This window comes from Saccopteryx leptura, chromosome 8 (assembly GCF_036850995.1).
Source record: "Saccopteryx leptura isolate mSacLep1 chromosome 8, mSacLep1_pri_phased_curated, whole genome shotgun sequence".
In the NCBI taxonomy this organism is placed as follows: Eukaryota; Metazoa; Chordata; class Mammalia; order Chiroptera; family Emballonuridae; genus Saccopteryx; species Saccopteryx leptura.
This window is the reverse complement of record NC_089510.1, coordinates 28,357,768-28,385,086: the sequence shown is the minus strand read 5'-3', so window position 1 is coordinate 28,385,086 and position 27,319 is coordinate 28,357,768. Positions and strand designations below refer to the sequence as shown.

The 27,319-nt window shown below is 36.6% G+C and overlaps 1 protein-coding gene across 6 annotated transcripts in view; it reads left to right on the top strand.

Moving 5' to 3' along the window:
- ADGRG7 (adhesion G protein-coupled receptor G7) overlaps positions 1-27,319 on the top strand; it is an 80,064-nt gene that overhangs the window by 25,345 nt on the left and 27,400 nt on the right. For 5 of the 6 annotated variants that reach the window (XM_066347161.1, XM_066347164.1, XM_066347162.1 and 2 more), the window contains 8 exons: positions 48-145; positions 14,140-14,279; positions 14,395-14,502; positions 19,397-19,554; positions 19,898-20,050; positions 23,080-23,192; positions 25,841-26,175; positions 26,676-26,772. In XM_066347161.1, the coding sequence (XP_066203258.1) occupies positions 48-145; positions 14,140-14,279; positions 14,395-14,502; positions 19,397-19,554; positions 19,898-20,050; positions 23,080-23,192; positions 25,841-26,175; positions 26,676-26,772 (1,202 nt within the window). The remainder of the gene's footprint in view (positions 1-47; positions 146-14,139; positions 14,280-14,394; positions 14,503-19,396; positions 19,555-19,897; positions 20,051-23,079; positions 23,193-25,840; positions 26,176-26,675; positions 26,773-27,319) is intronic. The other variant, XM_066347163.1, reaches the window with a different exon arrangement.

Here is a 27,319-nt window from a genome sequence, read left to right as displayed (position 1 = left end):
TATATGATATATGTCCTTTATGATGACTGGTGTTTTCTTCCTCGCAGGCAAAAAAAGTTGCTGTAACAACAGTGAGTCAACTTCTAGAGGCCAGTGAAGAGAGTTTCCGAATAGCTGTCGATGATGATGATGAGACTTTTACAACGTAAGCACAGTTCCAGTTTGGAGAAAACCTGATAATGTACTGTTTTCTAGGTTAAAGTATTAATAGAGATGTCTTTACTTTTCTCATGGATATAATAACTGGCTAATTCTTTTGGAATGCAGATTAAAACTTTGGCTTTCTATCTTATCTTCAGTGACTAGATGGGGTAGTGTATGTCAACTCCAGGAATGGCCATGAATTGAGAGTAACTGAAATGATTTATATCCAAACTTCTTTTCCTAGCCTTAGTTTGGAATGTCTGAAGAGCAACAGGAATGCACAACAGGAGCTTTTCAACTTGCTTTCTCAATTTACAGAGTTGCAAATGAAAGCATAACTTTGCAAGACACATTGGCAGCCTCCTACCCACAACTCAGCTCTCCCCAGGATCCTGGTGTATTCATTTTTTATTTTTATTATTATCTTTTTTGGTGACACAGACAGATAGAGACAGAGAGAGGGACATATAGGGACAGACAGACAGGAAGGGAGGGAGATGAGAAGCATCAATTCTTTGTTGCGGCACCTTAGTTGTTCATTGATTGCTTTCTCATATGTGCCTTGATGGGGTGAGGGACTACAGCAGACCAAGTGACCCCTTGCTCAAGCCAGTGACCTTGGGCTCAAGCTGGTGAGCCTTGCTTAAACCAGATGAGCCCATGCTCAAGTTGGCGACCTCAGAGCCTCAAACATGGGTCCTCCATGTCCCACTCTGATGCTTTATCCACTGCGCCTGGTGGTCAGGCTATCTTGGTGTATTTTGATTAAGCTTTACCAAGGGTACATTGAACAACAATAACAACAATAAAAAAAGATCCAACTATCTGTTTTCTCTCTTCTTGACTCCTATATCTAGATTTCTTTTGGTTGTATATTTATACCAATACAGGCTTCATAGAGCCTTCCCATTAAGATTCACTGTTGTTTTTTTAAAAAATTTATATGGAGTTTTCTTAAGTCTTTTAAAATTTAAGTAAATATGCATGCTTATTATAGAAAATAAAAAAATTTATAGATAAGAAAAAATTTAAAAATCATTCTACTTTTATTAACCTGTTAATATAGATTCTTGGAAATTCTTTTGTGCATGTATATTGTGTTACATAATCTATAGATTTATAACTAGTTTTGTCAGTTAATAATACCTTATAAACATTTTTTATATAAATGCCTATACATCTACATCACAAATTTTAGATTACTGCATAAAATGAGTGAACTTTTATTTTAATAATTTTCTGTCACTGGACATTTAGATTGATTTAAGTCTTAATATTTTGAGTAATCAACATTCTTGTACATAATCTTTGTTTGTTTGACCCCTTATTTTCTTAAGAGAAATTCCTACAAGTAATTCTCAGTTTTCTAATTGTCATAACCAGTGTCTAGTGTTGAACCTTTAAAGTAGAAAAAGCACAAAATCATGAAATGGAACATTCAAAAGATATAACCGTATTATTTGATCTGTAAGATTCACCTGACCATAAGACACACCTAGGGTTTTATGGAGGAAAGTAAGAAAAAAAATATTCTGAACCAAATGGTGTGTTAAAATATTTATTAAAATACCGTATTTTCCGCTCCATAAGACTGCACGGGCATTTTCCCCTCCACTTTTGGGGGAAAAAAACTGCATTTTATGGAGCAAAAAATATGGTAATTCTGAGAGAGGGTTGTAGAGGTTGTGCAAGCAATTTTTAACTGTTATGTTTTATGACTTCAAACTTCCCCAGGAGCCTGGGCCCTCCTCACCGGGGAGCATGGACACTCCCATTTTTCTTCAAGTTAGAGAAGAAAGTGGCCATGTGGTCCAGAGTCTCTACTCAGTGAACAGGGAGACTCAGAGCCAGGGTGGGACCCCTTCAGAGCCAGAGCCTCGGTGTTTGCAGCCTTGCTAGAGGGGGAGGAGAGGAGTGGATGTGTTTGGTGAGAAAGCTGAGGAAAAAGAAGTGGGATTCCTCTGAAAAACACACAGATCACGATGCAAACGAGAAAGCTGTCCTAACAGTAAACAGTTATAAATTTTACTGTCTTAAGACATGGAGAAAAAACAAAACACAACAATTTTATGTGATTTATGTGTAACATCTAAATGGATTCAAAGGAGATGTTCACTGGATAAATGAAAAATTTAAATATAGATAGAACACACTGAAATATCAAATGTTATGACCACACTCAGTCAATCCCTCCTTCCCCCCACTCTAAATTTCTAGTTTACTTACCTTTGTAACCAGGGCCGATCAGTTCACCCTCTCCCTTGTGATCTTTTCCATAAGCCCTGGGGATTAGATTCCTTCATTTCACCTCAGCCTCCCGTCCCAAGGCCACGTCACCAATCCCTTAGCTCTCCTTAGGAGAATATGCTTTTTTTTGTTTTCTTCAGAAGAATATTCTTTGTGAGTTGCCAACACAAGTCATCTCTCACTCTCCTCTCTCCCTAGTAAAGGAAACTAATTGCTAGTAAAGGAGCAACTTTCCCTTTTCAAACTCTATCCCTTGAGTCTCCTCACTGGCACCAAGCCTTCCTTAGTCTTCCATCTCACTTTGATTTCTTCCTTCTTTCATTCACAGTTTCTTCTCTGAGTCCTTCAGCTACTGAACTCACCTTTGACACTTAGTGGGAGAAGTGAGGATGATTGAAAGTGAAAAAGAGGAGAGGGACAGGGAAGAAAGAATCCATTCCAGCTTCAGCCATTCCAGTTGTTGTCATAGTCAAGTTCTCTGGCATCCATTCTCCATTCTTTCTTCCTAATTGGGAGGAGGCAAATGTTGAAGTGGGTGGAGCTCTGGAGTCATTGGCAGGGTACCTGCTGGTAAAAGCCTCCTATTACAATCAGTGACTCTAAGACCACATTTTTCCAATTTGAACATTTGCTGATCTATAACCTTGAAACTTTTCTGTCACAGTAAGACTCAAAACTGTTCTTGTTTACTTAGCTTTGGGAATGCAAAACAGTTTCCCTCTTGCTGATGACCTTGAATATTTACATTTCACATTTCTGTTTGTATTTCTGTTCTAGCCAGCCTTCTTTGCCTACAAGATACTCATTTAAATAATCTCAGCCAAATAGAGACTTATTGTAAAAAGACATATGGAATCTCATGGGATCCTAAGAGCAGAATTATAATGCAGCTATGCCCTATGGGCTGTGGAGCAGGGGGATGGTGAAGCATCTAAGGCAGCTTTGAAGGTCTCATTGGAGGAGTTTGTAGGTCTTCCCTCCTGGAAAAAATAATGGTTGTTGCCATAAACTTTGGAGTCAGACAGTTTTAGGTTCATATCTTAGCATTTTATATATTGATTTTGGTTAAATTACTTCATATCTCTTTGAAGAGCCTCAGATTCTTCAATGTGATATGGGAGTAATTTTGGATCTTAGTTCAGTAGGGTTGTTGTGAGGCTCAAATGAAATGATGTATGCAAAACACTAACATTGTACCTGGCATTCATATAAGTCTTTTTTTCTTTCTTTTTTTTCAGGGACAAAGAGAGAATCAGAGCGAGGGATAGATAGGGACAGACAGACAGGAATAGAGAGAGATGAGAAGCATCAATCATCAGTTTTTCACTGTGACACCTTAGTTGTTCATTGATTGCTTCCTCATATGTGCCTTGACCATGGGCCTTCAGCAGACCAAGTAACCCCTTGCTCGAGCCAGCAACCTTGGGTCCAAGCTGGTGAGCTTTTTGCTCAAACCAGATGAGCCTGCGCTCAAGCTGGTGACCTCTGGGTCTCGAACCTGGGTACTCCGCATCCCAGTCCGATGCTCTATCCACTGCGCCACTGCCTGGTCAGGGCATATAAGTCTTTTTTAAAAAAGTTAGCAGTTGCCTTTATAGTTAACATGACTAAATAAACATCTTTACTTCTTATCTTTACTTCTAGTTTTATGCTTTCTAATAATTTTACCCTGTTCATGATGTTGGGGAAATAGAAATTGAAAAAAAAAATCTTGTTTTAACCCAGAAATGCTCACAACAAAGGTAGTAGAAAAAGAAAATACTTTTATTATTGAGTAAGCATTAAACAAGGTTGTGATGCTCATCACAGGAAAAGCCCTGAGAGATTTCAAAGACAGAAAGGACTCTTACCTCTTCATATAGACAAACAGATACAACCCATTACATACATGTTTTCTTATAAACAGTGACTAGTCCTCAATTAAGATAACTTAACAGTACTATTTGTTATACATATAGTATACAAGGTCACCTGGTAAGCGAAGTGACCATCTGTGTTAGCGAATTGATTTTATCCAGAGGAAAAATCAACTTCTCTTATCTTTTACTACAGTAGGTAGTTTTGCAATTTGCGACAAGACTTCCAGTCACTGAAGTTAGGCTCCCACTCTCCCACAGAAACTGGGAGATAAGGGGCAACCTTCCTTGATGTTTACATTTCTTTTTTTTTTAATTTTTATTAGTTTTAATGGGGTGACATCAATAAATCAGGGTACATATGTTCAAAGAAAATATGTCCAGGTTATCTTGTCAATCAATTATATTGCATACCCATCACCCAAAGTCAGATTGTCCTCCATCACCTTCTATCTAGTTTTCTTTGTGCCCCTTCCCCTCCCCCTCTCCTTCCCTCTCCCCCACCACTCCCGTAACCACCACACTCTTGTCCATGTCTCTTAGTCTCATTTTTATGTCCCACCTATATATGGAATAATGCAGTTTTTGGTTTTTTCTGATTTACTTATTTCACTTCTTATAATGTTATCAAGATCCCACCATTTTGTTGTAAATAATCCAATGTCATCATTTCTTATGGCTGAGTAGTATTCCATAGTGTATATGTGCCACATCTTCTTTATTCAGTCATCTATTGAAGGGCTTTTTGGTTGTTTCCATGTCTTGGCCACTGTGAACAATGCTGCAATGAACATGGGGCTGCATGTGTTTTTACGTATCAATGTTTCTGAGTTTTGGGGGTATATACCCAGTAGAGGGATTTCTGGGTCATAAGGTAGTTCTTTTTTCAGTTTTTTGAGGAACCACCATACTTTCTTTCATAATGGTAGTACTACTTTACATTCCCACCAACAGTGAATGAATGAGGGTTTCTTTTCCTCCACAGCCTCTCCAACATTTGCTATTACCTGTCTTGTTAATAATAGCTAATCTAACAGGTGTGAGGTGGTATCTCATTGCAGTTTTGATTTGTATTTCTCTAATAACTAATGAAGATGAGCATCTTTTCATATATCTGTTGGCCATTTGTATTTCTTCCTGGGAGAAGTGTCTGTTCATGTCCTCTTCCCATTTTTTTATTGGATTGATTGTTTGTTTGTTGTTGAGTTTTATGAGTTCTTTGTATATTTTGGATATTAGGCCTTTATCTGAGCTGTTGTTTGAAAATATTATTTCCCATTTACTTGGCTGTCTATTTATTTTGTTGTCAGTTTCTCTTGCTGAGCAAAAACTTTTTAGTCTGAGGTAGTCCCATTCATTTATTTTTGCCTTCACTTCCCTTGCCTTTGGAGTCAAATTAATAAAATGCTCTTTAAAACCAAGGTCCATGAGTTTAGAACCTATGTTTTCTTCTATATACTTTATTGTTTCAGGTCTTATATTTAGGTCTTTGATCCATTTTGAATTAATTTTAGTACAAGGGGACAAACTGTAGTCGAGTTTCATTCTTTTGCATGTAGCTTTCCAGTTCTCCCAGCACCATTTGTTGAAGAGGCTTTCTTTTTTTCATTGTGTTTTTGTCCCCTTTATCAAAAATTATTTGACCGTATATATGTGGTTTTATTTCTGGACTTTCTATTCTTCTATTCTGTTCCATTGGTTTGAGTGTCTATTTTTCTGCCAAAACCATGCTGTTTTGATTGTTGTGGCCCTATAATATATTTTGAAGTCAGGTACGGTAATGCCCCCAGCTTCATTCTTTTTCTTTAGGATTGCTTTGTCTATTTGGGGTTTTTTATAGTTCCATATAAATCTGATGATTTTTTGTTCCATTTCTTTAAAAAATGTCATTGGAATTTTGATGGGAATTGCATTAAATTTGTATATTGCTTTGGGTAATATGGCCATTTTGATTATATTTATTCTTCCTATCCAAGAACAAGAAATATTTTTTCTACTCATTGTATCTTTTTCGATTTCCCTTAACAATGTTTTGTAGTTTTTATTATATAGGTCCTTTACATTCTTTGTTATGCTTATTCCTAGGTATTTTATTTTTTTTGTTGCAATCATGATGGGGATTATTTTTATGAGTTCGTTCTCTAATGTTTCATTGTTGGCATATAGAAAGGCTATGGACTTTTGTATATTAATTTTATATCCTGTGACCTTACTGTATTGGCTTATTATTTCTAGTAGTCTTTTTGTAGATTCTTTGGGGTTTTCGATGTATAGGATCATATCATCTGCAAAAAGTGATACTTTTACTTCTTGTTTTCCGATATGATCTTTTATTTCTTTATCTTGTCTGATTGCTTGTCTATTGTTATAAAAACCGCCCACTTTTGCAGTGCTGGTCAACCTGGTCCCTACTGTGCAACCAAACAGCACCGTGATTGGCCCATCATGAAAGCTAAAACGCCCACTAGTGGGCGGTAGGGACCAGGTCTACCAGCATTGCAAAAGTGGGCAGTTTTTATAAAAAGTTTGACGACCCCTGCTAAACCTCATTAAATAAGAGTGGACAACCCTATCTTGTTCCTGATTTAAGGGGGAAAGCGTTTAGTTTAGTGCCATTTAATATGATGTTAGCTGATGGTTTATCATATATGGCCTTTATCATGTTGAGATATTTTCCTTCTATACCCATTTTGTTGAGTGTCTTAAATATAATATTGTGTTGTATTTTATCGAATGCCTTTTCTGCATCTATTGATAAGATTATGTGGTTTTTGTTCTTTGTTTTGTTGATATGGTGTATTACGTTAACCATTTTACGTATGTTGAACCATCCTTGAGATTCTGGGATGAATCCCACTTGATCATGATGTATTATTTTTTTAATATGTTGTTGTATTCAATTTGCTAGTATTTTGTTTAGTATTTTAGCATCTGTATTCATTAGAGATATTGGTCTGTAGTTTTCTTTTTTTGTGCCATCCTTGCCAGGTTTCGGTATGAGGGTTATGTTGGCCTCATAAAATATGTTTGGAAGTATTGCCTCTTCTTCAATTTTTTGGAAGACTTTGAGTAGAATAGGAACCAAGTCTTCTTTGAATATTTGATAGAATTCACTAGTATAACTGTCTGGGCCTGGACTTTTACTTTTGGGGATGTTTTTAATAGTTTTTTCTATTTCTTCCCTGCTAATTGGTCTGTTTAGGCTTTCTGCTTCTTCTTGACTCAGTCTAGGAAGGTTGTATTGTTCTAGGAATTTATCCATTTCTTCTAGATTGTTGAATTTAGTGGCATATAGTTTTTTGTAGTATTCTCCAATAATTCTGTGTATATCTATGATATCCGTGGTGATTTCTCTTCTTTAATTTTGGATTTTGTTTATATGAGTTCTTTCTCTTTTTTCCTTGGTGAGTCTTGCCAAGGGTTTGTCAATTTTGTTAATCTTTTCAAAGAACCAGCTCCTTGTTTTATTAATTTTTTCTATACTTTTTCTGTTCTCTATTTTATTTATTTCTGCTCTGATTTTTATTATCTCCTTTCTTTGGCTGATTTTAGGTTTTCTTTGTTCTTCTTTTTCTATTTCCTTAAGGTGTAAAGTTAGTGGTTCACTTGGGCTCTCTCTTGTTTGTTCATATAGGCCTGAAGTGATATGACCTTTCCTCTTATCACTGCTTTTGCTGCATCCCATAGATTCTGATATGTCGTATTGTCATTTTCATTTGTTTGTATATATCTTTTGATCTCTGTGCTTATTTCTTCTTTGACCCATTCATTTTTTTTAAAGTATGTTGTTTAGTTTCCACATTTTTGTGGGATTTTTTTCCTCTTTTTTGCAGTTGAATTCTAGTTTCAAGGCTTTATGCTCAGAAAATATGCTTGGTACAATTTTCATTTTTCTGAATTTGCTGATGTTGTTTTTGTGGCCCAACATATGGTCAATTCTTGAGAATGATCCATGTACACTGGAGAAAAATGTATACTCAGTCACTTTGGGATGAAATGTCCTATAGATGTCTATCATAGCCAGGTGCTCTAGTGTTTTTTTAAGGCCAATATATCTTTATTGATTCTTTGTTTGGATGAACAATCTAGAGCCATCAGTGGTGTATTGAGGTCTCCAAGTATGATTGTATTTTTGTCAGTTTTTGTTTTAAGGTCAATAAGTAGCTGTCTTATATATTTTGGTGCTCCTTGGTTTGGTGTATATATATTAAGAATTGTTATGTTGGCCCTGGCCGGTTTGCTCAGTGGTAGAGCATCGGCCTGGTGTGTGGAAGTCCCGGGTTCGATTTCCAGCCAGGGCACACAGGAGAAGCGCCCATCTGCTTCTCCACCCCTCCCCCTCTCCTTCCTCTCTGTCTCTCTCTTCCACTCCTGCAGCTGAGGCTCCATTGGAGCAAAAGATGGCCCAGGCTCTGGGGATGGCTCCATGGCCTACGCCCCAGGTGCTAGAGTGGCTCTGGTGACAACAGAGCGATGCCCTGGATGGGCAGAGCATCGCCCCCTGGTGGGCGTGCCAGGTGGATCCTGGTTGGGTGCATGCGGGAGTCTGTCTGACTGCCTCCCTGTTTCCAGCTTCAGAAAAATACAAAAAAAAAAAAGTATTGTTATGTCTTCTTGATTCAGTGTCCCCTTAATCATTATGAAATGACCACTTTTGTCTCTGAGTACTTTTGCTGTCTTGTAGTCAGCATTATCAGATATGAGTATTGCTATGCCTGCTTTTTTTTGGATGTTATTTGCTTGGAGTATTGTTTTCCAGCCTTTCACTTTGAATTTGTTTTTATCCTTGTTGCTTAGATGTGTTTCTTGTAGGCAGCATACAGTTGAATTTTCTTTTTTTAATACATTCTGCTATTCTGTGTCTTTTTATCGGTGAGTTTAACCCATTTACATTTAGTGTAATTATTGACACATGTGGGTTCCCTATTGCCATTTTATAAATTGCTTTCTGTTAGTTTTGTATCTTGTTTGATCCTTCTGTTTTGTTTTTCTATCCTTTGTTTTTGTTTGGTTGTATTCCATACTTCTTTCCCCTGTTGCTATTTTTCTTAAGTCACATGCTTCTGTGGTGGTTTTCTCAATGGTGGTTACCATTAAGTAATGAAAAGGGATCCTACCCTGTTCATTGTAGTACACTATCTTGTGAGTACTTTTGCACTCCATCATCCTTTGCTACTGTTAATCTCTGTCCTCTTCCCTTTTTTTGTTGTTTTTGTTGTCACATTTTAAATTTGGTTTTATTGTGTTCTTGGTGGAGCTTTTACTTGTGGTTTTGTTTGTTTTGTTCTTTGTATCTTGTTGGAAAACCCCCTTAGTAATTCCTGAAGTGGGGGTTTTCTGATGATAAATTCCTTCATCTTTTTTTGTATCTGTGAATGTTTTTATTTCTCCTTCATATTTGAAGAATATCTTTGATGGGTATAGTATTCTTGGCTGAAAGTTCTTCTCTTTCAGGATTTTAAATATTGGGGTCCACTCTCTTCTAGCTTGTAGAGTTTCTGCTGAGAAATCTGACGATAATCTAATAGGTCTTCCTTTATATGTTGTATTCTTCTCTTCTCTGGCTGCCTTGAGAATTTTTTCTTTGTCATTGGTTTGTGCCAATTTTATTATAATGTGCCTTGGAGTAGGTTTGTTGGGGTTAAGAAAACTCAGTGTTCTTTTTGCTTCCTGAATTTGAGGCTTAGTTCTTTCCACAGGCTTGGGAAGTTCTCATCTATTATTTGTTTGAATATGTTCTCCATTCCATTTTCTCTTTCTTCTCCCTCTGATATACCTATTATTCTTATGTTATTCTTTTTGATGGAGTCAGACAATTTCTGTAGGGCTTTCTCATTTTTTTAAATTTTTGAGTCTCTTTCTTCTTCTCTCTGTTGTGCCTCAAGTTGCTTGTCTTCTATTTCCCTAATTCTACCTTCTATCTGGCCTATTCTATTAGCTAAGCTTGTTAATTCATTTTTCAGTTCATGAATTTTTTCTTCTCTGTTTGATTTGTTTTTATAGTTTCAATTTCCTTGATAATATATTCTTTGTGTTCGTTGAGTTGTTTTCTGAGCTCCCTAAATTGCCTTTCTGTGTTTTCTTGTATATTTCTGAGTATTTTTAGGATTTTTATTTTAAATTCTGTGTCATTTAGCTCCAAGGTTTCCAATATATTAAATTTTTTCTCCATAGACTTTTCCTCATCTATCTGTGCTACATCTCTGTCTTTTGTATCCATGATATTCGATTTCCTTTTCCTTGATGGAATCTGAGGGTGGTTTTGTTGATAGTACTAATGAGAGTTAATAAAGAATAAAAAGTAAAAAAAATATATTATTATTTCCCTTTTTATTTTTTCCTCTCCTCTCCTCTCCCCTCCTTCTTGACAAAAAATTTGTGATTAACTGTAAATTATATTGTGCTAAATAGAACAAAGAGTACCTATAATGGAGGGCCTGAGTTGGGGAGAAGTGATAAAGGAACAAAACAGGGGGTATGGACCCACAAAATACAAAAAAGGAAAAAATTTTGGTCAAGAATAAAATGATTTGCTTTTAAGTGATGGTCGACTAAGAGATATAATGAGAGGGATAAGAGGGAAACAGGAAAAAGTGGAAAAAAAAAATAAAAAATTACTATTGTATTTAGTGGAGCAAAAACTAGATAAAATGGAGAGCCAGGGTTGGGAGCACTGCTAATGAGTTAAAAAAGCAAAATAAAAAACACCCAAAGTGCCACAAAGAAAAATTTGAGTCCCAAATAAAATAATTTGTTTTTGATTGAGGAATGATTGAGAGGAGAAGTAAAGGAGAAATGAAGAAACTAATATAGAGGGAGATAAAAAGAAAGAGGAAAAATAAAAAGAAGAAAAAAGAACAAAAAGAGAGAGAATTAAGGGTTTTGGAGTGCAACCTTCCTAGAGAGAAAGGAAGAAGAAAAGAAAGAAAATGGGAGATGTAACACTTATGGGTAGTGTAGTTCAAGAAGAAGAGTAAGACTGGCAGAGAATAAAACAACCAAAGTGGAAGAAGAAGAAAATAATCAAGACAAGAAGATGAAAGGAACGATGTTTACATTTCGAAGAGGTGGCTCCCATGTCCTTGAGAAAGACATTCTCAGATCAAAGCTGGCAAATGCCAATCAATTTTTTTTTTAATTTATTTTATGTATTGATTTTTCGAGAAGAGAGTGGAGGGAAGGAGAGAGAGAGAGAGAGAGAGAGAGAGAGAGAGAGAGAGAGAGAGAGAGAAGCAAGAAGCATTAACTCATAGTAGTTGCTTTCTGTATGTACCTTGACCAAGCAAGCCCAGGGTTTCAAACTGGCAACCTCAGTGTTCCAGGTTGACACTTTATCCACTGTGCCACCACAGGTCAGGCCAATCTAGTCTTTAAAATTTGTTATTTGCATTTCCAAAAGAGGAAACAGTACTTAAAAGTTTTCTAAAGTAAATGTTCAAGGAAAAAGGAGGGAGGAAAAATTCCTTCCCTTCTTTTCAAAAGGAAAAATTTAGCATCTTATTTTTAATTTTTATTTGTCCTTACAAATGATATAATAATCTCTCTGGTCCCCTCTAAACCATAATGTTCCTGATATAACTGCTGCACTAAATGGAAAACTCCCAAGTGAAAAAAAATTTGACTACTTCTTCTAATCCTTTGTATCAAGTGGATGGTCAGCCTCCAGATTGGGTACTCTTGAGACAGAAGGAAAGAGGAGGAAAGAATCATATGGAAGAAAACAATAGCCTTAGAAGTAGTTGTGGCTAGAGCTTCTCTTTGAAATACCCATAAATTTAGTACATCTTTCCTTTTGTCCTTGAAATGCCTGGGAGAGCTCCTCTTAGTATCTCCAGTGTTTTCTGGGATATAACCTCTTAGCAGGTATTCAACAGGTATTATTGGTTAAATGAATGCATGAATTATGTTCTTAGCAGATTAGAGTTTAGTTGTATTGAAAGCAGCTCTGGAGTAAAATTTTTATTCTTTAAGTGGGAAATTTTTAGTGTGATTTGGTGAAAATTACAGAAATGAAATTTGGTGAAATTACAGTCTTATGAAAATAAAACCTTTGAAACAGAGAAGCCAACTTGATTGTTTCCATATGAACAATTATCATATCCTTTTCATAAAGCAATCTTTATTTTAAAAATTCTCTCTTTTTTTAATCTCTCTTGGGGACAGAAAAATATATTTTAGTGGTGAATAAAAAGACTTAGAATTGTGTCTGACCAGGTGGTGGCACAATGCATAGAGTGTTGACCTAGGATGCTGAGGACCCAGGTTCGAAATCCTGAGGTCACTGGCTTAAGTGTGGGCTCCACTGGCTTGAGTGCGAGCTCAGCAGCTTGAGTGCGGGATTGCAGGGTTGAGCGTGGGATCATAGACATGACCCTATGGTCACTGGCTTTAACCCAAAAGTTTCTGGCTTGAGTCCAAGGTTGTTAGCTTGAGCAGTGTGTCACAGCATCAGCTAGAGAGCCACCCCCTCTCCACCCATCAAGGTACATGTGAGAAAGCAATCAATGAATAACAAAAGTACCTCAACTATGAATTATGCTTCTCATCTTTCTCCCTTTCTATCAATCTGTCTCTTTCTCACTAAATAATAATAATAATAATAAAGACTTAGAATTTTGAACAATTACAATTTTATTTTATTTTTCACATTTTAATGAAATTCTTTCATTTCTGGGAAAACTAGATTGAACCAGTTATCTTAGATGTAGACATTTCGTTCTGTCAAGTACAGAAGTAGTGCAAATATTTCTTATAGGAAAGAACAAGAACAACAAAAAAGGAAAGATCTTATGACTTCTCTTTGGAAAACACCAAACTGACAGTTTCCCTCCTCTCCCTTCCACCTTCCATCTTACCTATCTTTGAACTAATCCCAAATAAGAAAGAACATTGTGAAAACATGTGATATTTAGCTAATAGCTGAGGAATGAGTTCAGTGTTCTGTTTTTACATAGTTCTCTATGAACTGCCACCTCAGGAACAAACCACTTACAAGAGATGCTTTGGATTCCAAAGATCCCAAAGGGTTTGGGTAAAAGGAGGGAGTTGAAAAAGTGAAATGGATTCTCGCCACTGGAGAAGCAAGAATCTCATGCCTGATCCATGGTGGGTGGCAACACCATCCTTCTATGTGAAGAGCAGTGTAATAAAAATTATTTCTATTGGGAAATCTGTATTTCTTGGGTTCCACCTTTCTGGCACAATATAGAAGGTCCCTTTCAGTGGAGATAGTCCACCAGAGCTTTTAAAAAAGGTACATATACCGGCCCTGGCCGGTTGGCTCAGTGGTAGAGCGTCGGCCTGGCATGCGGGGGACTCGGGTTCGATTCCCGGCCAGGGCACATAGGAGAAGCGCCCATTTGCTTCTCCACCCCCCACCTCCTTCCTCTCTGTCTCTCTCTTCCCCTCCCGCAGCCGAGGCTCCATTGGAGCAAAGATGGCCTGGGCGCTGGGGATGGCTCCTTGGCCGCTGCCCCAGGCGCTAGAGTGGCTCTGGTCAAAGCAGATCGACGCCCTGGAGGAGCAAAGCATCGCCCCCTGGTGGGCAGAGCGTCGCCCCTGGTGGGCGTGCCGGGTGGATCCCGGTCGGGTGCATGCGGGAGTCTGTCTGACTGTCTCTCCCCATTTCCAGCTTCAGAAAAATACAAAAAAAAACCCAAAAAACAAAAAAAACAAAAACAAACAAACAAAAAAAGGTACATATACCAAAGGAAGACTCTGTTAAAGAAAGGCATGGTTTTGGGGAGATTGGTTTTGGGGAGATTGTGTTAATGTTTTTGTGATCTCGAGTTCTGTGGTCATGCCTTCCTACTGGAATGTGGGCGAGAACATACATCTTTGATTTTATGATAAATCATTAAAATATCATGTTGTTATGTTTTATTCTTTCCAGGCTTATTGACCAAATGAAGAATTATTCCTTGTCTTTGGAAAACCAGTCAGTAGTAACACCTAATGTAGCGGTACGGTCTGTTAAATTCTCTCCAGAAAAGAGTATGGGGTCTACAGGCGTTCGCTTCACTGTGCAGAAAGGTGAGCGCTTTGTTCTGTGTGCTTATAGTAGCAGAGAGCATTCTGCTCCCGACCACAAATAATGTTTTATTCATGAAGATGTAGACTTTTAAAATATACTTTTTTTCTCTCACAGGAGCTAGCAGCTCTCTTGTTTCTAGTTCCACCTCTGTAGATACAAACGCGGACGACATTAAACCAAGTGACCAGACTGAACTTCAGATCTGGCTCGATACCACAAATAGTAGGTTTCCAGCTTTGTTATATTTTTTAAAATGCCTCAACTTGTAAAATTAATAACTTAAAATTCATTGAGTGTGAAATAATGTTTCACAGTGAGTAGTTTGCCCAGAGTATATTTGAACTCTGCCATATATTACAGCAATCTCTAATATTGTAGGTCATAGAGCTGCATTCTTCTCTTCTTTTCAAATATCTTTTGGAGGGTAGCAGAATTGAAATGCCCTAGCTATGGACAGAATTCTGTTCTCTAGCAAAAAATCTGGCCAATGCGGTTCATTTAAAAAATGCATTTAAAAATATTGAGTTACAAGCTCTGTTCGTGTTTGCTAGGGCCATGTACTCACAGACTCAGATTCATCCTATAGACCTGTGCTGGGGACAGTTTATGTAACTGACAAAGTCATCATTTACTAGTATCAGTTTTCATTTATTTCCTCTAATGTGGAGCCTACCACCGGCTCCCCATTATCTTGCACAAGGCCCTGCAGAAATTCTTATGTCTAATTTGTAATGTTTGTACTTTACAAAGTCTAAGAAAAAAATTATTGATTTATCTGACAATAATAATAAGCAAACCATACATACACATTTACATTTATTTATTTTCTCCCTAAATAAAAAGAATCCAATGCTAGAGTGAACTTATTTTAGAAATATTAAATTTATTATTCTCATTTTTTATATAATTCTAATTGGTTAACAATTCTTCATTGGCTACAGAAGTTGCAAATATCTTTCCTCCAGTAGGTAGCTATCTTTTGCTTGTTTTTAATGTCTTTCTTCATACTCAAATTTTAAATTAAAATGTGTTCCAATGTATCAATTTTTTCCTCTATAATTGGTACTTTAAAAAAATTTCTTCCTTTTGCTGAAGTCACAATGATAGTCTCCTATTTTCTCAGGTTTTAGTGTTTACATTTAAGTTTTCAGTACTATTAGAATGATTGAACTGAAAGGGACATATTTTTATATAGATTTTTATATAGATTTTATATAGATATTTTTATAAATTTTTAACATGCCTTCAAAATTATCTATAGTTTTTTTTCTATTCTTTTTTTTTTTTGCAAGAGAGAGAGAGAGAGGGGGACAGACAGGTACAGACAAATAGGAAGGGAGAGAGATGAGAAGCATCAATTCTTTGTAGTAGCTCCTTAGTTTTTCATTGATTGCTTTCTCACCTGTGCCTTGACCAGAGGACTCCAGCTGAGTCAGTGAACCCTTGCTCAAGCCAGCAACCTTGGGTCAAGCCAGTGATCATAGTTTTATGTCTATGATCCCATGCTCAAGCAGTGAGCCCACGCTCAAGCTGGTGACCTTGGGGTTTAGAACCTGAGTCCTCAGCATCCCAGGCTGATGCTCTCTCTGTCCACTGTACCACCACCTACCTGGTCAGGCTCTATATATTAATTACTTAGTCCCTTAAAAAGAAATCATTTACAAGTATGAGCAAAAATTATTGAAAATACAAGGATAGATTCACCATACCACTTTTATAGGGAGAGATTTTAGGGCAACTGTCCCAGAAATGAAAGACCAAGTAGACAAAAAATAACTAATAAACTTAACCTTTTTTTTTTTTGTATTTTTCTGAAGTTGGAAACAAGGGAGGCAGTAAAACTCCCGCATGTGCATGACCGGGATCCACCCAGCATGCCCACCAGGGGGTGATGCTCTGCCCATCTGGGGCGTTGCTCTGTTGCAACCAGAGCCATTCTAGCACCTGAAGCAGAGGCCACAGAGCCATCCCCAGCCCCCAGGCCAACTTTGCTCCAATGGAGCCGTGGCTGCAGGAGGGGAAGAGAGAGACAGAGAGGAAGGAGAGAGGGAGGGGTGGAGAAGCAGATGGGCGCTTCTCCTGTGTGCCCTGGCCAGGAATTGAACCCGGGACTTCTGCACGCCAGGCGGATGCTCTACCACTGAGCCAACCGGCCAGGGAAGCTTAACCTTTAAATATACTTATGTGTATGTAATTTTGTTTATAGAGAGAAGACACATAATAAAAATTCTTTTCAAATATCAGTGGAGTGCTTTAAAAACTGCCAATTTATTGGGTCATATAGAAAAGTGTATATATTTTATATAATAAATGTCACAAGACATAATTATTGACCATGCAATAAAAACAGAAATGTAAAAAATATAGATACAAAATAAGTAAAAATCTTATCCAGTTAAAAATTTTAAAGCACCAGTGTTAGAAAAGAATTAAAGTGCAAATTACAAATTACTTGAAAATTAATAACAATGAGACTATCATAGATCAAAGCCTGTGGTGTGTGGACAAAGACATATTTAAAGGAAATTGTATATATTGTACTTAACAGATTTATTGGAAAATAAAATAAATTGTTAAAAAATAAACGAAGGCCCTGGCTGGTAGCTTAGTGGACAGAGCGTCAGCCCAGTGTACAGATGTCCCAGGTTCAACTCCCGGTCAGGGCACACAGGAGAAGCAACCATCTGCTCCCTTCACCTCCCTTTCCCTCTTCTTTCCCTCTTCTCCTTCTGCAGCCAATGGCTTGATTGGTTTGAGCATGGCCCTGGGTGCTGAGGATAGCTCCATTAGAGTGTATCAGCCTCAGATGCTAAAAATAACTTGGTGGTACTCCAGCATTGACCCCTGACAGGGGTTGCCTGGTGGATACTCGTTTGTAGCGTGCGGGAGTCTGCCTTACTATCTACCCTCTTCTCACCTATAAATAAATAAATAAATAAATAAATAAATAAATAAATAAATAAAAAAAAATACAAATAAATAAAAATACACTAAGCATTCAGCTAAAGAGGCAAAAAAAATGTAAAGAAAGCTAGAATTAAGGAATTAATAAACATAAGGGTGAAACTTAATAAAAATAAAAATGAACAAATGCTAGACTTGATCAAAAATAAAAAAATTGATTCCATGAAAAGACAAATGAAATACATAAGCTTTTGACAAATTTAATCAAGAAAAGAAAGAGAATATAAATAAAGAAACGTGCCTGACCTGTGGTGGCCCCGTGGATAAAGCGTTGATCTGGAATGCTGAGATGGCCAGTTTGAAACCCTGGGCTTGCCCGGTCAAGGAACATATGGGAGTTGATGCTTCCAGCTCCTCCCCCCTTCTCTCTCTCTCTCCCCTCTAAAATGAATAATAATAATAAAATAAATAAATAAAAAATAAAAAAAATTAAAAATAAAATAAAATGTTAAACATGAAAGAGATATATCTAAAAATATGGAGATTGTTTAAAATTATAAGATAGCCTGACCAGGCAGTGGCGCAGTGAATAGAGTGTTTGACTGGGATGTGGAGGATCTAGGTTCGAGACCCTGAGGTCGCCAGCTTGAGCGCGGGTTCATCTGGTTTGAGCAAGGCTCACCAGCTTGGACCCAAGGTCACTGGCTGAACAAGGGATTACTCGGTCTGCTGTAGCCCCCACGGTCAAGGCACATATGAGAAAGCAATCAATGAACAACTAAAGTGCCACAACAAAAAACTGATGATTGATGCTTCTCATCTCTCTCCGTTCCTGTCTGTCTGTCCCTGTCCATCCCTCTCTCTGACTCTCTCTCTCTGTCTCTGTAAACAAAATAAATAAGTAAATAAATAAATAAAATTATAAGGTAGTGGTAAATACAATTCTTCTAGTGAATCTGAATATTTAGATGAAGTGATGATTTTCTAGTAAATGACCAAAATACTGTAGGAATGAGGAGAGGGGTGAGCAGGGACTTCCATTTTTTAATCACTATATTTCCATGTATTTAAATTTTATATCAAGCATGTTCTTCTTTTATGAAACTAAATACAAAAACATGCCTTACTGCAATGTTAGAGTTAACTTTCCCTTATAGTGTGCAGAAGGAACATTTTCAGTGTGCCATCTAAAAGTCCTAGAAACCAATGCCTTTGTCTCCAGGATGAGGCTCGAACAAGGAGGATGGCTGTGGAGGACATTTGGTGAGCTGTCGTGACCTTGCCTGCTCATTTCTCCAATCATATGACTGAATAGGCGGTCTCACTGCAACACTTAGTTTTCTGTGTGTCACTTGTAAAAGATAGCATGGTTTAGGGAATTAATTCAGTTAAAATGTATACTTATTGTTGGTGCTTCTGTTATTTTAAATAGGGCCAACAGCTGTATGAACGGTCAGGAAACAGTCTTTCTGTAGTTCTGTTTGACCTCGTAGCAAAACCCTCGGCTGTGGCCATGTTCTTCTAGGATCTCTGAGGAACAGCTGACCATTTGTTTTTTCTAGTGTCCTGAAGATATGTGTCACAGTAGTAGTCTTCCAGCCCTGGGAAAGCCTATAATTGTCATGAAATATGGAGACCAAAAAGTTCAAGAGATGATGGAAAGAATCTGGCTCCACTGAAATGGTCCTTGATATGAACAACTCGATCTCTTGACTCTGTGACTGAGTAGACAGACTGTTCCCTGTTCAGTCCCTTTGAACAGGAGACAGACTTCAAAGAACACTTACGGCACAGCTGTCCTGACATTCGTCCTTTGCTCTTTCTTGTCCCATGCCTTACCAGTGGGGGAAGCAGATAGGCTTGATCTACCTGCAGTCATGGTCACTCTGTCTTGCTGTATGAAGAGCAAGACATTTACTTTGTGAGATCTTTGCAATACCTCCTGAAGTTGGATGAGGCAGGGATTTTTGTCCCATTTAGAAGCTGAGGAATCTGAACCTCAGGAAAAAAACTTAATGTGGGTGGGACAGCCAACCACAGATTATGTATGTTAAATACATACTGCAACTAATAAAGATTGAGCCAACAAACAGCCTTTATTGTACTTTACTCAGTTATTGAACAGCTATGCAGTTCAACAATGAAATGGGACCTTGTTGCTTATCTACCCTATAGTTTGTTTATTGATCTTCGCGTTTCTTTTTTCTCACAGGTAATTCATGTGGCTTTATAATTTATCAAAACAGCAAGCTTTTCCAATCAAAAATTTTTACACCTCACCCAGATTTTACTCAAAGAGTTATCTCAGGTGCAACTGACCAAGATGAGAATGATCAGAGTGCTTCCGTTAGAATGGCCTTTCGTAATCAGGTCAGTTTTCCCATGAACAGAAGTTAAAAACCCACCCAATTCTTGATTTCAAAAGCAGGAATGGTTTTGGAAAAATTAATCTACAGAAAAATTCTTTGAAAGATTCTTTAAAAGTTTTAATTTAAACTTCCCACCCACCCATATTTTTTGTCAGATTAGCTAAATGCAAAATAGGCTATTTTGAATTTTATATATGTACTTTTTCTTTCCCTAATGTATAATGAAGATGTTAGGATGAGTACATATCGAATTAATTTCCCATGTGATTATCTTATACTTTTTCATTTTTTTCTACCAAATTAAGCATTAGAAAACTAATTTCACTTGTCTTATCAATTCACAGTCGATAGAAGGCTTTAAGTTCCATTCCTTCGCCTGTGTCTATTGGAGTTTTTCAGTGAATGATTGGGCCACAAATGGCTGTTTTGCAGAGGAGGGCACTGGTAACTTTCTGCACTGCAGCTGCAACCATACTACTAATTTTGCCGTATTAATGGTAAGGATGTACATAGTAATCTCTTTTCAGACAAGAATTTTCCTTACACATAATTCTGGTATGTGCTAATTGTACATAATTTTGGGGTTTAGTTTACTCAAATCAGATTAAATGTTAAAGGGGGGAATGGTATGATAAGACTAAAAATAAAGTGCTGGTAAGGGCAAGCAGAAGTTTTTTTTGTTTTTTGTTTTCAGCTGGGTCTCAGGGTAGATTGTTTAGCACTGTGTATTTATTAGTGAGAAGGGAACCCATGTGCAAAGGCGCTGCTGACAGTTCCATTCAACTAACTTGTATGTTCTGAAGCTTGAAGTTGTAGAACTGTGGTGGGGACAGGTCCCATATACTTAGCTATGGGCAGGCAGTTTAAATCAGTTACCCAGAGCGTGTTCCATGGACGGCAATCACCTAAGTTACTAAGTTTAGCTAAAAGAGATGAGAGAAATCTTTTGAAATCATTCAATTTTCCCCAATAATTTCTGTGTGTATTTCTTAAATCTTTTAACTCCAGTGCTACCTTGCACAAGTAACCGAGAACACTTAACTCTGGTGTATGGCTGTATTGCACCTCTGAAAATTCTGGAGCTGACCCTTTTAATAAGGGAGGCTTTTGTTTGTTCCATTTCCAGAGACATTATTTTGGTGAAACCAAAAACATTAGTTCATATACTTGATGGGATGTTTTCATATGCGATGAAATGGGTGTTTACCCTTTGTAAGGGGCTGTTGATGCTGTGAATCTCTCAAGGAGAAACGAATATTTTCATTCCCTATGAGCTATGATGTCACCATATTTGGGAAACCAGTGGAGATCAGAACATACTGAAACAGCACAGAATATCAAACTAGAAAACACTGCTTTTAAAATCTTTTACTTAGATAACTATTAGTTTTCTTATTTTAATTATAAAATCTTTGTTTATTTTGATTGTTTATTTTCTAACTTCTACATCGAGATCTACTTTTTCAATCAGAATATACTAATAAAATTTTAACTTTTTTGATAGCATAAGGTCATTAATGTCATTGAATAGCTGTGTAAAGCTCAGACCATGATACATAGTAAATGATAGAGTACATTGTCATAATCATTGTTCTTCTTTTTTGAGGTCAGCCTTTCAGCTATTTCTTCTATTAATATCTGAACCTGCCTCAATGATTACCTACTCACATTTACAATTTGTTTTGGGCCGCAAATTTTTTTAAAAGGATGATTAGAATTGTATGTAAAGCAAGAGCAGATGGGCTCTGACTGAAAAGACTATTTCTATGATCTGAAAATCTATGTATTCTATGAGTCTTTGTCATCATAAAATTTTTGTTTTATTATTACCTAAAATGAAGTTTATTTTATTTTTATTTATTCAAAAGCAATACAGGCCCTGGCCGGTTGGCTCAGCGGTAGAGCGTTGGCCTGGCGTGCGGGGGACCCGGGTTCGATTCCCGGCCAGGGCACATAGGGGAAGCGCCCATTTGCTTCTCCACCCCCACCCCCTCCTTCCTCTCTGTCTCTCTCTTCCCCTCCCGCAGCCGAGGCTCCATTGGAGCAAGGATGGCCCGGGCGCTAGGGATGGCTCCTTGGCCTCTGCCCCAGGCACTAGAGTGGCTCTGGTCGAGGCAGAGCATGCCCCCTGGTGGGCAGAGCGTGGCCCCTGGTGGGCGTGCCGGGTGGATCCCGGTCGGGCGCATGCGGGAGTCTATCTGACTGTCTCTCCCCGTTTCCAGCTTCAGAAAAATACAAAAAAAAAAAAGCAATACATACTTATTACATAAAATATAAAAATTTATCTGCTGAACATAAATATACTGATATGGAAAAATTTTATGAGCTCTTAAATAGCAATGCACGAATAATTCTATTATGTTAACAAACTCCTATATATTTGTACAAGAGACAGATATTTGTAAACACATTAAAAAAAAAGGTCACCTTTGGAGAAGAGGCAGGATTTCAAGAGGTCGAGTATAATGTGGGGTAGCTGACAGTAAAGAGAACATGCTTTTTAAATCATGTTTCTATCTTAGTTTCATGTTTTATAAATAAGCATATATGATCTTTAAAATTTTGTTTTTTGAGGAAGAGACAGAGACAGACAGGAGGGGGAAGGAGAGAGATGAGAAAAATCAACTTCTGGTTGCTTCACTTTAGTTGTTTATTCATTGCTTCTCATATATGTCTTGACTGAGCGGCAGTGGGGGTGGATCTCAAACCGAACCAGTGACCCCTTGCTCAAGCCAGAGACCTTGGGATCATGTCGATGATCCTGCACTCTAGCTGGCAAGCCCGGCTCAAGCCGACGAGCCCACGCTCTAGCTGGAGACCTCGGGGTTCTGAACCAGGGCCCTTAGCATCCTGGGCCGATGCTCAATCCAGTGCACCACCACCAGTCAGACAGGCTTTCAACAATTTTCACAATGAAAAATAATTAGAAAGTACAGACAAGGAAGAATAATTATACATACATATATATATATGTATATCCTACTACCCAGTGGCCACTATTATTACTTCTCTAGATTTCTAAGAATACATACTTATATGAAATATACCTTTTTATGAATATACTCTAAAAAACTGGGATATTATACAAAAATTAGACTTTCCAAAAAATGACAGAGTCATATAAACATGTTTCTATATCCTTAAAAGTATTTCTGCAACTTTATTTTTCAGGTATCAGCTTAGCTATGCTGATTTCCCCTTAGATTATAGTTACACGTGAAAAGAAGGTAATGGATAAATGAATGCAATTTAGATCTAATCCAAAAAAGTTTGATTTTAGACACTGAAGAATAATATATATGTTTTTTCTAACTGAATTAATTAAAGATCTGTCAAGCCCTATTTCACATAAGCTACTTAGCAATAAGGGTTATTTCCTTTCAAAATATATCAACAGTTGTAAGAAGAAGAAGAAGTATATGGCAACTCTCTGGTTATTTTGACCAATGTAACTTTTCTTGATCTTGACTTTTATAGACATTTCAGGGATGGTATTTAAAAATATTAGTCTTGATTTATCTTCCAGAGCTTCAAAAAGGACTATAAATATCCTGAATCACTAAACACATTATCCACGGTTGGATGTGCGCTGTCCATTACTGGTCTGATTCTCACAATTATATTTCAGATTGTCACCAGGTAAGAAGGGAAACTGGCTCTTCTCATGAGAGAAATTGCTATTTTTTTTTTAATTTCCTCTGAGCATATTCTCATCAGAATATAGTTTCTTGAAACTAAAAGGGAACTCAGATTTAGTTCAACACGTTTATTTTTACAGAAAAAGACACTCAGGCCTGGAGAAGCTAAGGAATACATATAAATAAGAATATGATTACAGACTGGTAAATGCCTCGAAAGAAAATTACATACCATGTAATTACGTGTTTGTCATGTAAAATTAACATGGTCTGGTAGCTCATGAATACCAACCACAGTTCCTTTGTGTTGAATAAAACCATAGTTACCGATTTGCATTTGTAAAAGAAAGAAATATTGCTAAGCAGCAAAGTTTTTGAAAATAAAAGTAATTTTAAAATATATTAAGTTTTCAAGTGGTGAAACTTTTTAAAGCTTTTGAATTCCATAGTTTAAAAAATCTAATTAAAAATGACCTATAAATACATATTTTTCTCCACCTTGGCCCCCTCACTCAAGGTTAAATTTTATGTAGCGTTTGTTATTTTTTGTTATATGCTATGTTTTTAAACAATCTGGAAATGTAAGCTTGATCATTTTTACTTTGCTTGTGTACTATCTGTTTTTCTCATCAGCATGAAAACTGATGAGAACAGTGACCTCCTCTGATTTTTGTTGTTGCTGTTACTTGTTTTATTTTGTTTTCTTCACTGTATCAGGGCTGGCCACAGTACCTGGCTCACAGTAGAGGAATATCTGTGGAATAAATGGGTCTATTGTGCATTCTCACCTGGTTCTCCTCTCACACTCAAGATATAACAAAATGAATTCATCTTCTCTCTACTACATTCTTTCACAACTGTTGGCTTAGATATGTAGATTTATAATTTTTTATTTTAAAGCTTTTGCTGTTTAAAATTTCCCCTGAAGGTTTATTTAAAAAAAAACAAGCAGGTGGGATGACGTCAGAGTAATGGCGGGGTAGGAAGCGATACCGATAAATCTCCCCCAAAACTCAACAACAACAACAAAAAAACCAGAAAAGTTGAAAAAGTTGAAAGAGAACACCCATATACTTTTCACTTACATTCACCATTATTACTATTTTGTTCTATCTCTTTTTCTCTTTTATTCCTGAAATTCTGAAAGTAAGTTGTAGGCATCATGACTATCATCCCTAAATTCTTTAAGCATGTATCTCTTAAGAACAAGGGTATTCTCCTACGTGGAATAATATCGTTATTCTCATTCAGGAAGTTAACATTATTATTTTGTTATCATGTCCATATCCAAATTTCTTTCAGTTGTCCCAGTAATGTCTGTCATAGCTGTTTCCCCTCTCAGTTTATTTAGTAGTCATGTTGTTTAGTCTCCTTTAGCCTAGGAGAGTAATTCCTGCGCTTCTTTTGTTTGTTTTGGTCTTCCATGACATTAAAACTTTTGAAGTACTCAAGCTAGTTATTTTGTAGGAGGTAGAATAGTCGACAATTTAGTATTTGTCTGAAATTTTTCTCATGATTGGATACAGTTAAATGTTTTTTATGAGAATACTAAATTATTAAGTCCTTCCCTGTGACAAAGCAGGTAGTACAGGATGTCAGTTTGTCACATTATTGGTTACCTTTGATTACTTGTTTAAAGTGGTATCTGCAAGATTTCTGCATTGTTAAGGGTCACTTTATTTCTTTGTAAATAATAAATAATCCATGGGGTGATACTTTGAGACTATATGCTGTCCCCCAACTTCACTCCATGGTTTTGGTCTCCACTGATGATTCTTACTGGAATATATTATTATTGGTGGTTAAAAATGATAATTTTCTAACCTATCATTCTCTCTATATATATTTAGTCACTATATTCCTTTGTTAAAAGTGTACTTTCCAATGTAATGAGAACAAGCCTGACTCGAGTTGCCGGTCACTGCAGAGCCATTTGTATGTCTGTTCAGGTCCTCTCCCCCATTTTAATTGTCTGCTTCTTTGTTGCTGAGCTTTGTGAGTTCTTCATATATTTTGGATACTAAACCCTTATTGAAACTTTTGTTTATAAATATCACCTGTCATTTGGTTGGTTGCCTTTTTGTTTTGTTGTTAGTTTCTTTTGCTGTGCAGAAGCTTTTTAGTTTGTTGTAGTCCCATTCATTTATTGTTGCCTTTGGGGTCAAATTCATAAAATATTCTCTATAGCTAAGAGCCATAAGTTTAGTACCTATGTTTTCTTCTATGTAATTTATTTATTTTTCTTATTTTTAGGTCTTTGACCCATTTTGAATTAATTTTTAAAATGTTTACAGAAGCCTCACTCTTTAATTATAATATAAATTAAACCTTATACCATTTTGTTAGTTTAAAAGTAATAAGTTCAATATTACTTAAAATTACAGTTAGCTAAAATTATATCTGGCCTTATTCTTTCAAAATGTATATATTAATTCAAGTTAAATTTAATGGGTGACATTTGCCAGTAAGAGGAGAGTATGATTTTTCTGAGGTAGTTGGGAAGGTGAATTTACCAGCTAGAACTGCTGGGCTATGAGTTGGATTTACATTGGGTAATAATATTCCTTTGTTCCCTTACAATGTTACTTGAATGTATGTTTTTTTGGTTATTTCATTTGTTATTCTAATTCTATTTACTTTTATTTTCAGGAAATTCAGAAAAACCTCAGTAACCTGGGTTTTAGTCAATCTATGCATGTCAATGCTGATTTTCAACCTTCTCTTTGTGTTTGGAATTGGAAACTCCAATAAGAATTCAAAGGACACCGATATTCCTGTTTCTAGTAATAATGAAATATCCAACCTGAACAATAATGTCCCTCGGAATCCCACTTGCACAGTGATGGCTGCCTTGCTGCACTATTTTCTGTTGGTGACATTTACCTGGACCGGACTCAGTGCCACACAGCTCTACTTTCTTCTGATTAGGACCATGAAGCCTCTTCCTCGACGTTTCATTCTTTACGCCTCTTTAATTGGATGGGGTAAATATATATTTGCTTCTCTACTTACTCAGGAATTTAATTTTGTTGAAATGATTTAATTTAAACAAATGCTTGTTGAAGGCCTACTAGTACGAGGCCTTGAGGTAAGGGGAGGTGGAAAATTTAGAGATCAGTGGAAGTGCCTTCTGCCTCAGAGCTCATACTCCTGTGGAGGCAGATGGATCAAGGCAGCTCTACTAGATATATCATAAGAGAACGTGACGATGTTAATTTCCTTCAGCATCTCTATTCATTTGATTTGAGATTTAGACCACAAAAATCTTTCTAGATACTTGAAATGTTTTTAAAAAGACAATTAGAGGGACTCCTTATGAAAAATATTTTGAAAACTGTTGACCTACATCTGTAGGGTCATTTAGTACATTGTCTATAGTGGAAAGAACAATGCATCCTGAAAAAGGTCAGTTCATTCATGGTCATTTATAATTAATCCCAGTCTTGAGTAAATTATTAATTCTATGCCTCTCATTATCACCTAGGAATCCCAGCTATTGTGGTGGCTATGACAGTGGGAATTATTTTTTTAAAAAATAGGAACGATACAAAATGGGAATTATACTACCGGGAAGAAGAAATGTGAGTTTATATATTTTTTAAATGTTTACTTCTTTGATATAAGGGTGCAACTCAATTATCCAGTGATGTTAAGTCCAAGTGTCATTGTATATATGCATTTCACTTTATAATTGTCATATTCTGAGTTGGTGTTTCAAATTCTCAAAGAGCACATTATATTTTAAATATGGTGACGTGAAAATTTCCCATGATAAATCATTTGGCAAAGCAAGTATTTACCTTCTAAATTTATAAATTTGAACTTTCTTATGTTACATTGAATGTTTTATTAAGTGTGAAAAATTATAGGATAAAATAGGTGTGATCCTTAGTAACAACTTATCTTAGTTTTCTCATCTAGAAAATAGAAATAACAATAATAATAATACCTGCTCAGGAGTTACTATCAGCAAACAAATGTGAAAACATTTTATAACTTGAAGAGCACTATCCATGTTTATGAGCCAATTCTATGTTTATATGATTTAATGAATATTTCATCATGATTTATTACACTTAACAAATTTTCCCTGTGACTCCAGCATGAATAACTAACTATTAATAATGA